Genomic DNA, 19,488 nt, shown 5'->3' with positions numbered 1-19,488 from the left:
TGAAGCTCGAACAGGTTCACTCTGCAACAAGAAATGGTTACTTACTGGAAGGAGTAGTTTTGCAGCTTGAAGAATTTTATGAATTCTCTTGTTCCTCCCCAGATCATGTGAATTTGGAAACAGAGAAAATAAGCAGAGCATAAGAAAAGGAAACCATACAACGAAGTCACCAAAAAGGATCAATTGAGGAATCTCTCTCTGTGCCTTCTCCTTGCGGTCAGAGTGGTGGGGTGGGGTCAAGTCCCTTTTCACTTTCTTCGCTTGCACTTGGGCTTCAGCTTACCCAAATATTTCGAGCAGGAAATGGAGCAGTGACTGCTGCATGGGCAGGACCTGCACGTAGGAGCAACTATTTCTTGTGTTCAGTGACGTACAACTTAACTACCCCACTCGCAATTGTAAGTAAAATGTTATCAGGTCAAATATTTTTAGCACCTACTAGTCCCATCTGGCGAGTAAACTTAGCCTAGAAAGGAACAGGTGTACTGTTCATTCAGAAAGTGAATGAGCAATAAAGATGCTGTAAGAAAGTGCCCCTTTTTGCATGGTTGCCCCCACTTTTGCCCAATATTGATGTACTTTGAGTGTCCCCTGGGTTCCTGCCAACCAGGTACCCAGGGCCTATGTTCTTTCCCTAAACTGTACTATTGCAAAACCCAATTGACATCTCTCTGCTCCCTTGTAAAAAGTACCATAGGTACCAAGGGCACTATGACCGGGGAAGACCTCTAAGGGCTGCAGCATTATTGTGTCACCCTTAGAGGCCCTGTACCTTTACACACTGGCAGGCTGCGTGTTTTGGTGCAGAACAAAGTGAAGAGTCAACATGGCACACATCCCTGAGTTCCATGCCTACAAACCACTGCCCTGGCATAGGGAAGCTGCCCCTCTAGCTGGGTGCACTATACTAGTGGTGAGGGTACAGGTGCATGAGCCCTGTACCCCTACAGTGTCTAAGTCCATTTTTAGACATCTTAAGTGTAGTAATGCCATTAAGAGAATATGGTCTGGGAGTTTCTCATTATGACCTTTCCTGAAGTGTATCAATCTGGTGATGGAATCTTCAAGAAGAGCGGGCCTCCCCATGTTGCAATTGGAGCGTAAGTAAATGCTGCGCGGTGCAGGAACCATCGCTAGCACCTTCGCCCCACAAACCCCGGGAGTTTAACCCCCGAGAAGCCCAGCAACAGGGCGGGAGAGGCTCGAACTGAAACACAGTTAAACGTTGCGCTGTGCAGGGACCAGCGCTGATACCTCCATCCCATAGGCCCAGGGGATTTAATCCCCAAGATGCTCAACCTCAGGATGGGAGAGGCTGGAACCAAAGCACAATTGAACACTGCGCAGTGCAGGGACCCACACTGACACCTGTGCTTTGCAGTGACCAGTGCTGACACCTCCATCCCACAGGCCCATGGAGTTTACTTATTTATTTATTTAATGCAATTTATATAGCGCAAACTTTACCCAAAGGTGTCAGACCGCTTTGCCATGCACCATTTCTTTTGCTTCAAGTTGCCTGTCCTTGTAGTGGTAGGGTCCACAGTGGTCGAGCGATGTGGAATCGTTCTTTGTCTGTTTGCAGAAAAGCCCTGCAAACTCATTTATTGCAGACTTTTAGAAAACCCGTAGCCCGGCATCTGGGAGTCTGGGCTGCAGGCGCTACATGAACAGTGTGTGCCGGGGCTTCCATTTGGCTTAATCGGACCTCACACCTGTCATGGTCACTATGGTGCAGATATTTTACCTTGGCTTCTACTTCAGAGGCAGGAGTTTATTTTATGGACTTCCAGCTGTCTTCTCACCCTATACCTCTCTCAATATATCCTCTACCTCAACTCATACCTCTTTCTACTACTCTTTTCAATGCACTACCCTATTTCTCACCCTATACCTCTATCAATATATCCTCTACCCCCGCTCTCTCACTCATCCCAAACCCCATACCAATACTATGATCCCCAAATGAACCCTTTCTAGACTCTACCCTACTCTACCCCTCTTTGCATCATCTCATACCTCTTTTACTATTCCGATCCCCCAAAACAAGCCTTTTTAAACCCTTCTCTCCGACTCTTCCCCCTCCCCCTCCCTTTTACTCATCCCAAGTCTACTCGTACCGCTATGACCTCCAGAACAAACAACAAAAAACAATTGTCTAACGCCTTCCCTTTCTATCCCTCCACTATCATTTTCAATCCAAATAACAGACTAACATGTCCACCTCTCAAAATAATTGCATATTTCACTATACTAATTCACCACTAACCCCCCTAGGTCCCAGAGCAGCATGCTACTCGCCAAAAAGTGCTTCAACACCTCATCAGGGGTAGTAGGCTATATAAATGCAAACCTTTTCCCTCTTCTATCCCTCCACTATCCTTGCAATCCAAATAACTAACACATCCACCACTCAAATTACTTTCATATTTCACTATACTAATTCAACACTAATCCTTTATGGGTCCCGGAGTAGCGTTCCACTCGCTGCAAAAGCACTTCAACACCTCCTCAGGGGTAGTAAGTGCTATATAAATGCAATTACAATAGAATACAATGTTTTATCCCATAGTGAGACTCAATTTGGCCAAGACGTTTAATAAAACATGTTTGGTTAAGTCGTTGGCTTCACAACGCTGCCTTTCTTTGCACTTTCTTGTATTATTTTCACATTATGCAATTTCCGCAGTGACAAGAGATAGTTGTAGGATAAAGTTACCCTTACATCAAAACGATTGTACTCGTGTACTCGTTTTAATGTCCCACTATAGACAGCTTTAACTGACTAAAGCTATCTGGCGAGACCTCATTTGAGCTCAGCACTTAACATACAGAGGGGGCTTTCAGTCAGCCTTCTTCCTTTTCTAGTTCTAGTTGGCCACCTTCAAGCACTGGCTGGAAGGTCTCTCCGTAAGGATGCTTACATTTGCCACTGTCCATCTGGAAATAGTTCTCGGGGGCTGGCATGGCGTTTTAGGTCACTCTACCTCTCCAAGCATGCTGTGTCTTCACTGCTCTCAACTCATAAGGGTGAGATGCCTAGATCGGTGGGTGTCACACCCCCATGCACTCGTTGTTGCAGGCTCCAAATAGCGCTCATTTTCAAAGACTCTAATAGAGAAGAGGCTCTCAGGCTCTCACAAGGTGGTGGGTGCTACCGTTGTCAAAACGGTTCCGTGGCTTAGATGAAGGGCGACCCTTGTGGCGCAGCTAGCAACTACGTCCTGAGTGGCCTGACCACAGTGTGCAAGTCCTGCCCTCCTCCACTACCATGTCAAAGGTGTGAGAAACATGTGACTGTCCTGGCCCCCCTCCAGGCTCCCCCACTGGCATGGAAGTGTCCCAGGTGCAGGCTGAGCTTCCTGCAGATAAACGAGCCGAACCGTGCCTGCTACAGCGATGCCGTGAGGAGGGCAGGTAGGAGGCACCATGCATGGTCAATGGTCATAGTTGTACCCTTAGAACGATGATCCTGGGGTTTCTGATTACAAAACCACACCCATGATTCTTTCTTGTTATCCAAATCCTCTTTCCAACCTCATGGAAAATGTAGCTTCCCAGGAGGTTTTCATCTATAATTCTAGAGTAGGCACAATATTGAAGTTAATGAGAACTATTAGAAGGAAGCACCATTTGCGTTATTTATCGGGAACCTCACCTAAATACACTGGATGCAAGTCCCGGTGTCTGTATCCACGCACGTATACATATAAAGGATCCTTCCTCATGGTCTACTGAATGTAACCACAAGGGCAATCAATATGTACAGTGATGTAGGTACTCACAACACTCGTTTTCCATCGTTTACGAGATGAAGATTTTACCTGTTATGGTATTTGTATGTTTGTAAAGCGTACGATCACCCGCGAGGGTGCCCTGGTGCTGGACACGTGTGTGTTGCTAGCCTCCCTCTGATAGGTTGCTTCATTGAAGAGCCGGTCTGTAGTTTCTTGTGGAATTCAAGAAGAGAGGAGGAGGCTCTGATGGGAGTGGTAGGTCACCCCACGCTTTGGAGAAGAGAATGCTCGTCTGCCTGATCTGGTCCTGGGTATGTATCGAATGTGAGTAAGAGTCCTGCGGAGCAGACGTGTCTGGGTGCTTGATGGAAAGCGATGCAACTGTTCCGGTAGCTTGGGCCTGAGTTGTGGAGTGCCTTGCATGTGTGTGTGATGAGCTTGGATTAAGCGTGTCTGTATATTGAAAGACAATGTATATCCCTGAGTTGTAGTGTGATGTATTTAAGACGATGTCACTTGACAGCCAAAAAAAGGTTTGAAGCAAGCATTGCCAAAGCCAGTAAGTCTGGTTTTATAGTGCTAATCAATGCAAACAGCATTTTTGAATGCCTATGTTTGGATGGGTTAGCATATTAGTGTTCGATCTGTTGGTTTTGTTAATGCTTGTTTAAAGTGATACTAGTGTACACCGCTTTATGAATGACTGATTTTCCTGTTTTCTTCGTCCAGGTATGAAGAGTGTATTGAAGTTGTGCGTTTGCTGGAGCAGGTCATAACGAAGAACTCGACAATCATCGCGCAAGCATGGTTCAACATCGTGTGCCTGGAGGTTCTCCTTCAAGGCGGTGAGTGTTAGAGGCTGAGAAGATCTCAGGACGTTGGGTACCTGAGCAGTTTGAGCAGGCTGAATCTAGCTCAGCTTATGCAGCATTGCTTTGGACTGTCAGACATTCCTCACAGACCAACAGGGCACTCCAAGCTAGCAGTCGCAAGAGCTTTACACCCTGACTCACTGTTCTCCTAACTCAGTCCTGGAGTGCTGGATCCATGCCAGATTTTTAACATATCCCCATTTAGATAAATGTAGTTATCTTAAAAACCTGGCATAGTTCCGGCCCTCTGGGACCAACTTTGGAGAACCCTGCTTAAGAAAAACAATCAATGGCAAAGCAAATAGGTTTTGTCTATGCAAAATCTATTGATGCGGTCAGTGTTTATTTAGCTTGGTGGTACAGAACCATGGCTTCTGTGCAGTATGTCACAAGAAAAGAAAAGGCATTGGCAAATAGGTCTTGCTTATACGATATCCTGTAGGTTTGTCAATGCTTTTTAGCCATGTTGCACAGCAGCCTGGCCACCGTGCAACATGGCTAAAAGTAAAGGAAGAAAAAAGTAATATGACACCGCTAGTGTGTCATAGCCCTTTTTAGGTCTCGCCTGATCCAGCGCTTGCGCTGATCTGGCAGAGACATTTTGTAAACAGGCTTTTTCAAAGTGCTGCCGTGGCCTAAAGCTACAGTGCACGTGAACGTGCACGCGCGCCCTCCGTTGCACGCGATCGTAATCGCGATTGCGATCACTTTCACTTTCGCGGCCGCGTTGCCAAAGCTTGTTTCTCTTTTCACTCCAGTCCATGCAGTACTGTACATCGCTTCACCTTTGCATCCTCATCAGCTCACCTTGTCCTCTTCCCTTTCCTCATTCTTTACATTCTCATCTCTCGTTTACCTCGTTCACACGTCTTTTTCTTGTACTCCTTTTTCCATGTATTCCTCTGTTTACTTCTTTTTCGAGTCCCGTCTCTGCATCCTCTTTCATCCCAGCTTCCTTTGACCTTACTGCTCCTCCGATTTTTTGCCTTTTCCAATGTCTTTTTACATCTTAACACGTTCTTCTCTAGTCTCATTCCTCTTCATGTTTCCATTCAGTGCTGCCTATTTTGGATGCCATTATTGCTGTCTTTTAAGGATGAAAAATGCTGATCTGTAGTGTCGCCAATAAAGTCCTAGGTAATGAATTTTTTTTGCTTCCCACGCCTACCACTATCAAAGCACAACACAGTGTTTCCCTTCATCGGACGCCAACGCTTCCTCCCGGCTGGAGGACGAGCAATGTTTCTGCCAGTGCATGTGTGCTTGTCCCCATTGCCTGCTCTCCTCCCACGTCCTCCATGTTCCCTTCACGTCCCAATGGCCCTCTCTGTATTCTTTTCCTATTCATGCCCCCTCCCAACCCCATGTTGCTTTCATATTCATCCCCCAACCTTCACTGTGCTGACTCTGCCCTTACAGGCCCACCACTCCCCTTTGTGTTTATTCTCTGAACAGAGTGCAGCCTTTCACACAAAGCGCAAACTCCTACTCCAGTGGTCCAACCATGCTCCGCGCAGGCCTCGTGGAACTTTCCTCCAGGCTCACCCGTCTGCCTCACCCAGTCCGCAGCTTGTCCACTGCAGCGGCCATCCCAGTGCTAGAGCTTGACATTTAGGATAACAAGGAAAGGCATTGGCGCTAAATACACTGCTGTATTGTAAAATGTTATTGTGTCTTTGAGTTTTACCAGACGACAAATAGCAGGTCGTCTGTGCCCTGAAAACATGCGGACAAAGCTTGACTAGTCGATCAAATGTTCATAGGACGAAAGGCAGGCCGCAATAATAACTTCCAGGGCTATGGCAGGCATGCTGGTACGCTTTGTAGTAGGAGCTGTTCACATGCAGTTTGTGCCGAGCCATGATGTGGTGTATTGGGTCACTTGCTTTCTCTATGATCATCCTTCACTTGTAACATGTGGGTTCGATAAATTAGTAGTGTGTTTAGTGAGGTGCACAAGTCAGTGCATCAGGCAAGTGCAGGATTAGAGGACAGTACTAGAGAGAGTGTATGTTGCATTTGTTCTGCTGTTAGATTTATGCTTCATCTGCCCGCGGTCGGTGACAAATTCACACTTTCACTGCAGTATTCTTTCCTGTATCTCGGATGGTGCTAAGTTCACCCAAGCGTTGTGGTTTTTAAAATGCAGTAGTGGGTAGATCTGTCGATTAGTCATACATGCAAGTCTTCAGCGATTGCACACAGGTGCCTGCAATCATAATGTATGTGATTGGTTCAATTAGCATGTTTTGTCCTGCACAAAAAAGAAAATGGAGGCAGTATTCCTGTGTCACACAGTGGGACTTGTAGAAAGTAAATCCTGTGCAAGACAGGTCATTCCACCTGAAAATGTATACATTCCAATCCTGCAGAATGTGACGGGTTTAGCTGCTTATTCTTGGTAATGAAGTGTTTGATTCTCTTAACTATTGTGCATTTTCGACATTGCTCATAAAAACCAATGCGCAATGCTGATGTCAATGTTCGCAGCCACAGGCACACTCCTACAAGAGAGGTGTAGTTGTCTTAAGCTCACTGTGCATTTAATGTTGAATGTCTTTGTAATCCGGTGTCCAAGGTGCCTTAGTACCCTCAAAATCAGGTGAAGTTAATTTTAACAGTAACCGTTTTGGTACTTTCTCGCATCGGGTGAGGTGTCGCATTTGGGATCTCCAGTTACCTCCCAGACGTATTTAAACTATCAATTCAATTCAACTCACATATTTCCACTTCAAACCACAGACATCCACTACACTAAACACAAAAACACATAGATAAAAGCATTGTAATTTACAATACCAATAGCTCTAACTTTCGCAAATGCGAGACCTATTGTTTCTTTTTGCCTTACAACTGATCAGGGCTTTAAGTGGGACGGGTCTCACAGGTGCTGAAAACTAGCAGTTTTATTAGAGGAGGCCTCAATGCGAGTCTCTATCGGGCTCTGGCACAGGCGGTCTGTTTTTTTCCGGACTGCAATGACAGCATGCGCATCGATGTGCGCGCGCTCACACTGCTCACTTCTCACAAGTAGAGAAGTTACGACATAACGTCATGCCATGCGAGCGTTGTAGGGGCAGGGAAATCCTTTAAAGAGAGTCATTTTCTCTTTCTCTTTCGATTTCCCTTTTCTTTTTGACACTCAGGAGCACAACATTGTCGTGGTATCACCAGGGCTATAAGTGGAAGCTTTTTCAATGTTATACACAAGCTGCTTATTCATTTTAGGCAACTAACAACCACTGACAAAGCCAATAGTTCTGACTTGTTGTAGATATGATGTTACTTGTTGTAATGCAATAGGTCTCGCATTATAAAAGTGTGAGCAGTTGGCATTGCTAATAATAATGCAACACTAGCTATTGGCATTGTAAATGATAATGGCATTTATTTATGTGTTTGTTTTATAAAATAGATAAAAAAAGGCATTGTCAAGAACAATGCCAATAGCTTAAACTTTTGCAAATGCGAGACCTATTGCATTGCAAATGCTTGTTATAGGTCTCGCTGAACCCAGCGCATGCACTGGCTCGGAGAGACATTTTGGAGGGGAGTTTTCAAAGTGCTGCTAGCTGGCCTAGCGCTGGCGTTCACGCGAGCATGCACGCGCGAACTGCTAGCCTTCAGCAGCACTTTGAAAACTCGTGCTTTAGCGATCAGAGCGATCGCGATGACTTTCGCTTTTACGGCCGCGCGGCGTTGCTTTTACTGCCGCGCGGCCAATGCTTGTTTATTTTATTTTTTGGCAGTGTTATATAGCGGAAACTGGACCCGAAGGGATCAGAGCACTTTACATAACCAGCATTACAGATGGACATATTCAATTTTCGGGCATGGGGAGATTAAATGCTTTGCAAACAAGCACAGGATGCCTGAGCCGATCAGAAACACCCATTTTCGGAAGGGAACTTAAATTGCAGTGATTTCCTCTCGCCCGCTGCATAGTCAGTCGCTAACAGACGGCTTGCAGCATCAGTGTGACGCCTGTCGTCCCAGTAGGCCCACCTGTTTCTATGACGGATTTAACAGCCCGAACGATCAAAATAGAACTCTTTGCTGCTTTTGATTGCAAACCTTACACAAATGATTTAAAAGTTGAAACTCAAATGAAGGCGGATAAAATGCAAAAAAAGTGTTGGGAGCCGATAGTGCACGTTCTGTGAAAAAGGCTTTCCATGTTGTCTTCATTGCTTCTAAGCTCAGGGAGAGCTCTGAGATCGCCGACACTCGAAGGAGGAAGTTCTCCTGCGTCGGTTTCCCCGCTGGCAGTAATCACAAGTATTCCGAAGTGCGCGTCATCAGGACTCGGAAGTGCACGCATGGTTCATTTCCGCATAATAGGCAAACCCCTTCGAATGAATTGCTCATGCTTTGGAGGGGTTCAGAGTGTTCGATGTATGCGACACTCCGCTCCTGCAATTCGCTGCCCTCCCCCACGACTGTGTCTGACAAAATAACATTTATTTCTAAAACCATTTACTGCGCAGTTAGATTTTCCCGTAGTCTGAATATGCACGTTCTATACCTTTAGGACATTTAATTTGAAATCGCAAAGTCTAGCTTTTTAATTGTTGGGGTGCCTTCCCTCAGTGGGGCGCATGGTGGGGCATATTTACAAGCTGGCGATAAAAAAGTATCGCCGCTTTTGCGGCCGTTTTCGGCCAAAAAGCGGCGATAATTTTATCGCCTAATCATCAAGGCCACGCTCACGCGTGAAACCTTGCTTTAGCGCCGGGATTCTTAACGCCCAGCTTTGCATCTCTAATGAGATGCAAAGTGGGCGTTCCTGACCTGGCATGACAGGAGAAATGTCGCTAAGCGACATTTCTCCTATCATCAAGACTCACGCTATGAAGCATAGCGGAAGGAAAAGTAGCGATAACCCCTGTTATCGCTACTTTCTTTACGCCTGCTTCAGGGCTGACTTAGCCATGATATCCTATGGAAGGTGGATATCATGGCTAAGTTTGTGGGGCCCTATCAGCAAGCTAACGCCACATTGCGTGAGATTTTCGCGGGGTTTCCAGCGATAATCTCACGTTATGCAGTTAGCGTGAGGATTTTTATCGCTGAGGAGATAAGAGTTGCTAATAGCACGCTATCTCAGCGATAAAAATCCACGTTAGCCGGCGATAATTATCCTCACGCTAAGAGCGCTGAGCGATAATTATCGCCGGTTGTTGCTGATATGCCCCGGTGTTCGCTGTAGTACTGTGAGGCAAGCTTGTGCGTTCAAACTCCTGGCTCAAGATTCCCAAGACCTGGTGTATGAGGACCAGCTGCATTGTATGATCGTGGAAAGATACTTACATCTCACTGTCCTTCAATCCCCTTAGTGCTTAGAAACATACCAAGAACTATTCGTAAACGCTATGCGAAGGACTAAATATTGACTTTACGCACCACTCAGACTCGGTTTATATAGTGCGATTATTCACCTCTTCAAAGAGACTTTTAATTAGGACATAATGACTGTTCAGAGATAAAGATGTGGGGGCAGCATGAGACCACACAGATCCCATAATTAGCATGATCATTTCATGGCAGTCCTCTTTAATGCTGCTTAACATTACTCAGCAATAGTGATGCATGATACATTTACTATGTTTGTCCCATCTCTAGCTGAAGCAGCTCACCTCAGCGTTCATCCCAAGGTGATGAAAAACGTGTTGACTAAGCAAGATTTGAAAAGAGGCCAAAGCGGCTGTTTTCAGGTCTCGCGAGGCAGCGCAGCTGCTCTGGCGAGACATTCACTTAGTGGATTTTCAAAGCGCTACCCAGGCTTTTGCTGGCCACAAGCTTGAGTGCACATGCGTGGGCACGCGCGCAGCCGCCATCTGCCTTTCCTTTGCTGTCATGGGTAATTAAGCACCTCTCTCCGGGCACCCTTTCATGCCATCGCTTGTTACCTCTTCTGCTCTCCCCGGCCCTTGGCTGAGCTTCACTCTTTATATTTCTATCACTTCTTGTAGCGCAGTCTTCGCCTATCTCTGCCTGCTCTCCCAGCCCTTACTTTCCTCCCAGTGTCATGTAAAGTATGTCTTTACCACACTCTCTTAATAGCTGTCACTTCTTTATACCACCCAATACATTTCTTTCTCTGTCGCACCTTTCTGTCCCATGTCTCATTCCTTTACCTAAATACTCCCTTTTTACCTCTCTGTTGATACATGGCTACGTACCTACCACACTATTGCGCTACCTCTAAACCCTCTCTGTACGTCAAACCTCTCCTTCGATAAGCCTCAGTGCCCCACAGCACTTACCGTTCATGACCTCAACCTCTCCAATCCTACCTCTAGCTCTCAGTCAGCTCTCTGCCCCTCTCTTCTCCTCAAGTGCCCCTCTCTCTCTCTTTCTCTCTCTCTGTCTCTCTCTCTCTACTTTCTCTTCTTTCTGCATCTTGCTGCTCTGTTTTCATCTCATCCCCCTTCATTTCTCTTCCATTTACTTCACCTCCCTCTTAATTTCATCTCTCTTTATCTTACCCTTTCTATCATTTTTGCCATCTATACCTTACCTTTCTCTACCTCTTGCATGCCTCTTTCTACCTCGCTATTCTCTCTTTCATTACTCTCTCTGCCTCTCAACTCATTGCCTCATCTCTCTCTTCCCCACCTCTCATACACTGTCTAGCCTCCCAATTTACCTCACCTATTGGCCTTCTATGTCTCTCTTTTTATTGATGTCCTCTTTCCCTCACCTTTCCCATTATTTTATTTCTTTCTCTCTACAATGCTCTCTCTACCTCTTCCACTCCATCTATCACTCCCTTTGCTTTCATCTCTCTTTCTATCTCCTTCCCTGTTTCCGTTCACTCTCTCTGCTTCCAATGTCTCGCTCGTTTAATACATCTGTCTTACCTCTGTCTCTCTCTCCCTATTTCACCATTCTCTACTTCTCCCTCGCCCTTTCTCTGTATTAGCCTCATCTCTCTACCTCATCTGCACCTCTTTACTCTCTACTTTTCATATCTTTCTATTTTATTTTTCATCCCACCGGCTCTACCTGCCTCTGTGCCTCGCTACTTTGTTTACCTGACCTGTCATTCTGTGCTTCACCTTTCTATTTGTGCTATCTCATTATAACTCACCTCTCTTCCTCTTATTTCTCTCTAGACCTTGCACCTCGGGTTGGCACCTTTCTTACCAGCCTACATTTAAAACAAGCATTGGCATAGTCAATAGGTCTTGCCTTTGGGACCTTATAAGTGTTTAGCCATGCAACAGTTGATGTTGTTGCACCAAGGATATTGTGCTGCATAACTAAATACTTATAAGGTCCCAAAAGCGAGACCTATTGGCTATGCCAGTGCTTGTTTTCTTTACTGTTAGCCATGTTGCCCTGCGGCTAAAAGGAAATTGACAAAGCCAAAAAGCTCTTGCACATATGAGAGCCATTTGGCTTTGTCTGTTTTTTTTTTTTTGTGGACGAGAGGGGGCAGGGTGCTGCAGCATTAGTAACAGAAAAACACATAAATGCTTGTTTCTCTCACTGCTGCACACGGAGCCAGCTTTCCATCATGTGAAAGAGCAGAGGTCCAGTTACAAAGGGAGCTGTCAATTTCAAACTTTAATGCAGAATCTGCATAAACTATTATCCCTGTGTCTTGTGCATAAACATGGAAAAAACTCTGCTTTGTGTTGGCAGAAAGCAGACAACCATGTAGCACTACTGTGTTATAGTGACTTGTCAATTTGGGAGGCTGAGTACCCCCTTCGGGTTACCAACATGTATATTTCTGTTGTAAATCCAATAATCCAGTGAACTATTCTGCTCCTCTTCACGTTCTTTAATGTTATAGCAATGATGAAGCAAACACCACCGCGGCCCTGCACGTCAATGACATGACTGGGTAAAGCTCAAGCATGGACTGGGCACGTGTTCGTCAGTAGTCATCACCTTTAAAGTACTTAGAAACAAAATGTGGACATGTGTGGCGCTTTCAGTTCATCTATTGGTTTGTTTATTTCTTTCTGTATTTATGTGTATTGATATACCCGAAGAAGCAAGGGTCCTTCAATCACTAATGCCCCCTCACCCCCCATCCCTTGTATATTGCCTGTGGTGAAGGTGAGGGCGTCAGCCCAGGGGCACGAGAAGCGCTCATTTCCTGGCTCTGGAGAAAACTCTTTGCGGCAGAGGTGTTTACCAAGATGTGAGCTGTCCAGATGTGTGCTCATATCCCACCAATCTAGCTCGAAACAAGGCGAAGTGCGAGAAGCAATCTGCAAATACAAGGCTTTGGTAGCCCTAAGGCAGGGTGCACTATCTACTGTGAGGGTATACCCCTGCAATATCCTTGTCGATCCTGGGTATTGTAAAGGACCAGGGAAGCCATAGTAAGTACATGGGCTGTACACTCGTCACTACCAGTTCCCCTGCTCCATGATGGCTTCACAAGTATGGGATTTTTGGTACCAAACATGTCATCATAATAAACCTGCACTGATTCCAGTGTCAGATGTATTAAAAATTGCACACAGAGGACCCCTTAAAGGGGTCCCCTGAAACCTACCAACCCATTAGTGTGGTCATCGACTGGCCTAAGACAGCCTGCTACCACCAGACAGTGTACTGACCTCATGGGGTGAGTACCTGTGCACTCAGCGTTCGGGAACAATGCCTATCCTGGGAGAAGGTGTTCAAACTTATCCCAGGTTAGGAAGAGCCATCTTTGGCTGGGAGCTTCAAAGGCCTCGCCACCTTTGTAATGCGACCCCATGCTCTCTTGTTAGAAGAAACCCACATTTGGCGGGAGAACAAGCGGGAAAAATCAGCTAGAGGAGGAGGTGTGTCGCCAACTCCACCCCTCTGGTGCTGGAAGCGAGGTGAAGTGCACCTTTCCGTGCCCATTATCTTGAAGATGGTGGAATTTATCATATCAGGGCTAGGTCTATGTTACCATCCCACAGAAAGTGACCATAATAGAGGGTGTAAACACCCCAGGTAAGGGGCCCATTGGCCACTACCTGTCACTCCCCTGTGACACCCCTAAATCTGGTATTTAGGTGGCATCCCCAGATCCTGCATTTCAGTTCCTGATGACTAACTCGGGCCAGACTGCACAGAGTTGTACCTGCAGAGAAGACTGCAAAGAACTGCTGACTTGGCCCCTGGGCCAAGGCCAGCACTCTCCTCAGCAGCTCCGCCTGTCTGTTGACTGCGCCAGTACCAAGACCGTCTACCAAGCAGGGTTCAAGCTAGCTGCCCGTGCCTGAGCCTCCGGGTCTGCGTGGGTGCCATCCGATTCGCCAGTGTTCAGCTTTTCTGGCTTGATTATTCCTCACTGTTATTTATCTTTTCCTTCCGCCTTTAGCTTATTCCTCACTGCTTTTTCGCCTTTTTCCCTGCTGACTGCTCTACTGTAACCTTTCCCTGCTGACTGTATTCTTCCCTCGCTGTATTGGCCGTAATTTGGGTTCTCTTGTTCCCACCGCTGCTGCCCCTGTGGCCTCGCCCCCCACTCAGCCCGCTACTGCCTCCCTGTCTCTGCTCCCGCCCCCCTCCCCTACATATGGGGACCGCTGCGCGGTCGCGCCTAAGGCAAACCCGTCTCCACCCATCCGTGCCTGGACAGCATCCAGCGCCAGACATCCTGGCCCCCGCGAGAGCCGCGACACCTGACACCGCTACGACGCCAACTTCCTCCGCGAACTGAACGCCGGCCGATCATCCAACTGCTTCCAGGCCACCCCGAAACTCACCCACGGACCCTTCTCCTGCCGAAGCTGCCGCTTCACCGGCCACCGAACACCTGCACGTCCTGCCCCACCCAGCAGGGCAGGACGCAACCATCTCAGATGCATACTACTCAACACCCGCTCCGTCCACAAGCACGCCATAGAACTCTGGGATCTACTCAACTCGGCCTCCCCGGACGTTGCCTTCCTAACAGAGACCTGGATGAACCCCTCCTCGGCACCCGACATTGCCATAGCCATCCCAGACGGCTATAAGATCACCCAAAGGGACCGCACCAACAGACCAGGAGGAGGAATCACCATCGTCCACAGGAATACCCTCAGAATCTCAACCAGCACCGAAGACACCTCCAGCACCGCCAAACACCTGCACTTCCAGATCCACATTGACCCCAACACCACCCTCAGAGGAACCCTCGTTTATAGACCCCCCCGGGCCCCGGACACAGTTCAGCGACTCCATCACCGACATCGTCAGCGCGCACGGTCTTGCCTCTTGCCAAAGACAGCAACTCCATCGCCCTGCTCGAAAACATCGCCAACCTCGGACTCAAACAGCTCATCACAATGCCCACCCACTCCGCCAGACACACGCTCGACCCCATCTTTTACGCCAGCGACCAAGTCACCTTCAGCCACACCACTGAACTCCACTGGACCGACCACCACTGCTTCCACTTCACCTTCAAGAAACACACCAGGCACCACCACCCGCAACGGATCCCCCAACGCAGCTGGAATAAGGTCACTGACGACCAGCGAATCACTGTAAGATGGATTAAGCCACGCCCTATTTACAACACTAAGTTAGCATAACCGAGATAATTGTTAGCAAGCCAGCTTGTCGTTTCTGCTGCGCTGCACACGACACTGTTGTTATGTGTTATTCATTTTAGAAATGCTGACTCGACTTTGCCTTACAGGATAACAAACTGTTGTTTCACATTCTTAACAGTGAAATGTGTCCTTGGTCTGTACATCATGCAAAGAACGAGTCTGGGTCACTAGAAGGTACAGAGTGTTGTGATTAGATTGATCGTACCACTTTTTAGACATATCATACATACAGCTGCCAATATCTGAAGGACAAGCGTCTTTAATATTGCAGAACAGTTTGGTTTTGCACACATTCGAACAGAAGAGCTGATGCATGAGAGAGCTGATCCTTTGATGTGATTCTACTAAGCTGATATATACGGTATGGGGTCCCCCCTGTTAGCCTAAGAGACCTTCTAATAGTCTAATAATAATAATGTATTAGATTCTAGAGAAAGGAGTGTGGCTGTATTCCACTGTCATTATTAGTATGATTGCTCCTTTCATTTTGTATGGTATTGTAATAATGCTTATGGTTCTGATCTGTACCGTTAGTCTGCTAGTGTTAGCCAAAATACTGCATCTTAGGACGCGAGGTTTATAAAATAAACTCTTCAAACTTTTCCGTGTCTGTATTATTCTGTTGTGGACTAACAAATAGATACGAACAGGTATTTCGGATTCCCACCACTCCTGAGAAATATCTAAGTCGCTTGTTCTGGTTTGTCTATACATTGGGACCGTCTAGCTAGATCTAGGCTAACGAATAGGACACTAAGCTAGTCGGATAAGGGGTTCTTGGTTCTGAGGGGAGTTTTCTGGTACACCACAATTCTCTGATGTCCTGGTCTCCTGCGCATAGTTCTGTGCAATAAGCAGAATCCCTGCAACATGGCGCACCTAACGTTTGGTCTTATGATCTGAGACGCTTTAGTAGTACTTGATTTTAGTCCACAACTACCCTCACTCTAGTTTCCGGAAAACGAGAGTGACGGTTTTACCTACCTAGGTTTTGACTAAAGGTTCTATCAAGCTTGAAAATTAAAACATCACCACCCTCGCCCGAGACCCACCAACCGACTCCACCAACACCTACACAGCCGCCCTCAACTTCAGGCAATGGATTGACGACTGCGCCAACACTCTCGCCCCGATCACAAAACCTTCAAACAGACGCACTGACAGAAAGGCCAGCTGGTTCAACACCGAACTCCAGGAATCCAAGCGGACTTGCCGAAGACTCGAGAAAAAGCGGCACCACAAACAGACACCGGACAACCACGCAGCCCTGAAGGAGGCCAGCCGCAAACTCCAGCAACTCATCCGAGCCACCAAAAGGTCCTCCTTTAAAGAACGCATCAGCAACAATGCACACAACAGCAAAGAGCTCTTCAAAATCGTGAAGGAACTCTCCAACCCCAGCTCCAGCTCCAGCGACATCCCGTCATCATAAGACCTATGCCGCTCCCTAGCCACCTTCTTTTACCACAATATCGCAGTCATCCATGACAGCTTCAACACCCAGACCCTCCTGACAGCCGCCAACAACGCAGACTCACCACCCCCCAGCGTCACCAACCTCCTGCTCTCCTGGACCCACATCAACGACAACAACACCATCAAAACCATGAACACCATCCACTCCGGCTCACCATCCGACCCCTGCCCTCACCACATCTTCAACAAAGCGAACTCCATCATCGCTTCCCAACTCCGGAAGATCATTAACAGCTCCTTCGAGACCGCCACCTTCCCAGAAAGCTGGAAGCACGCCGAGATCAACACCCTACTCAAGAAACCCACAGCGGACCTAAAAGACCTCAAGAACTTTCGGCCCATCTCCCTGCTCCCGTTCCCGGCGAAAGTCACGGAGAAGATCGTCAACAAGCAACTGACCCACTTCCTCGAAGAGAACAACATCCTGGAACTGTCCCAATCCGGACTCCGCAGCAATCACAGCACCAAAACCGCCTCCATCGCTGCCACCGAAGACATCAGGACCCTACTAGACAACGGTGAAACCGCTGCCCTCATCCCCCTGGACCTTTTGGCCGCCTTCAACACCGTCTGCCACCATACCCTACGTACACGCCTCAGCGACGCAGAGATTCACGACAAAGCCCTGGAATGGATCACCTCCTTCCTCACCGACAGAACCCAGAGGGTCTGCCTCCCTGCCCCCCCACCCCCACCCATTTCGACCTGAAGACACCAATATCACCTGAGGCGTACCCCAAGGATCATCCCTCAGCCCAATCCTTTTCAACGTCTACATGGCACCACTCGCCAACATCGCCCGATCGCACAACCTCAACACCACCAGCTACGCTCCGCTAACCTCGCCACCATTCCACGCTTCCACAGGACAACCACAGGTGGCAGATCATTCTCCTACCTCACCGCCAAGACATGGAACACCCTCCCCACCCAGCTGCGACAGACCCAGGACCTGCTGACCTTCAGGAGATGCCTCAGGACCTGGCTGTTCGAGCAGTAGCTGCACCCCTACCCTCAGTGCCTTGAGACCCTCACAGGTGATTAGTGCGCTCTACCTGATTGACTGTCCTACCGGTCTGTCTAAGCCCTTGATGATCCTGCACCAAAAGATGACTTCTCCCACAGCCCAGCAACCTCCAAAATCTTGGAAGGACTGTCTGCCTTCAACAAAGATCAGGATCTCCCAAAAACAGCGGATCTGTTCACCCGCAACAACTTTCAAGTAAAGGCCTCTGTGACCGGAAGAACCGTGAAACCCTGCTCCTGGTTCCACCTCTGCACCCGACGCCTCTGGCCTAAGTCCAAGTGGCCCACCGGTCCCAGTGAGGTTCCCCAGCACTCCAGAGTCCATCATGGGTTGACCCTTCCCGGACTCCTCAATGTCACTTGTAGCCTCTACATGGAGCCCTCCTCAACTGCGACCTGCTCCGGGAAGCCGTTTCTGACATCAAAAGACACCCGTGCACCGCCTGGCCCTGGGCCATGGTGAAGTGGACCAAAGGTGTCCCTACGTCCTGGAGCATCACAACTTACCTCTCCAGTTGTTGGTTTCCTTGGACCAGCCTCCAGGACTGTGCCTGTAGCCCATTTCAGATTTAGCTTTTCTCCATTGCTTTTCTTTGGGTACCTAAAGCTGTGTTGTCACCATGCAAAGAACTACGTGGATGGTGTAGTGTTGCTGCTGCTTTGGACGCTGCCAAGTGCTTACTTCAAAGCTTAGAGACTGTCTCCACAAGCCACTGCTACTTACCTGTAAGCAGCCTCTTTTCGATTGCCCCATTCTTCATTGAGGTGTATTGGGAGCCAAACACCATAGTTGCACACTGCACTCGGCTGGCCCCTGTGCCTCTGGTGGTGTACTAGTGGTGCTGAACTGAACCTTGCCTAATACTAGGCAGTCTTCCTGAGCTCTGCTGCGTTTTTCCTTCAAAATTACCAGATATTTTCTTGAAATTGTCAGATACTTCACAGAAAAGTCTCTTCAGGTCGTGTGGAAAATGCGGTAAGAAGGGGCTGCATGCTGAAGACCCCCATAAAAACTGTATTTACAGTCTCTACCCTCAGCATAAAGTAAACGACTGCAAGATCTGTAAAACTTTCTCAACCAAAATCCTTAAAGACAGAGAGGGTAGTTTGTTGATTTGGCTGGAGAGACTGAAAAATAAATCTGATGTTGTCTCTGATGATGAGGGAAGCTCTGCCTCTCATACCTCTCTGGAAAGATCTAAAAGGAGAGAGAGGTCTCAAGAATCTCCTGAGGGTTCTAGAAAAAGGATTCCAAAAAATCCCATCATGAAGCAGCAGGTGCCTCACAAAAAGGAAAGCATTAATTTCCTACTGAGGAGAAAAGCCATGTGACCTCTCAGCATGAGAAAACCTCTTCAGAGCCATCTATGAAGATTACAATCAAATGGGGGATGGGAGCACACTGCCTCACCTCCCAGCACAGTTCGCCCCTTAGCATTGTGGTAAATGCAGTTCACAGTGATTTCTTACTTGAATTTTAGCTGTAGTGCATGATTTTTCTCCCACCTGCATGATTCTTCTCCCACCTGCATGATTCTACTCCCATCTGCATGATTCTTCTCCCACCTGCATGATTCTTCTCCCACCTGCATGATTCTACTCCTACCTGAATGATTCTTCTCCCACCTATATGATTTTTTCCCACCTACATGATTATTCTGCTACCTACCTGACTGGAAAACTGAAAGTCTCCAGTGCTCGGCTGGGATTGAGAAATAAAGAATCCCTTCTCCTGGAGCCTGCAACATTCAAGCAAGATCATTATATGAATCAAGACTTATCTGGAAACACAAGGGTTTGGACCACTTCTCCTCCATCACTTTGCACAGCCGCTTG

The 19,488-nt window shown here is 47.5% G+C and overlaps 1 protein-coding gene across 1 annotated transcript in view; it reads left to right on the top strand.

Annotated features, from left to right (window-relative positions):
* Positions 1-19,488, top strand: part of LOC146859437 (adenylate cyclase type 10-like) — a 357,025-nt gene that overhangs the window by 19,173 nt on the left and 318,364 nt on the right. Inside the window, exon 2 of the mRNA XM_085646984.1 lies at positions 4,467-4,582. Within this exon, the coding sequence (XP_085503110.1) occupies positions 4,467-4,582 (116 nt within the window). The remainder of the gene's footprint in view (positions 1-4,466; positions 4,583-19,488) is intronic.

This window comes from Triturus cristatus, chromosome 3_2 (assembly GCF_964204655.1).
Source record: "Triturus cristatus chromosome 3_2, aTriCri1.1, whole genome shotgun sequence".
NCBI lineage: Eukaryota > Metazoa > Chordata > Amphibia > Caudata > Salamandridae > Triturus > Triturus cristatus.
The sequence above is the reverse complement of the archived record's forward strand: the minus strand, read 5'-3'. Positions and strand labels throughout refer to the sequence as shown.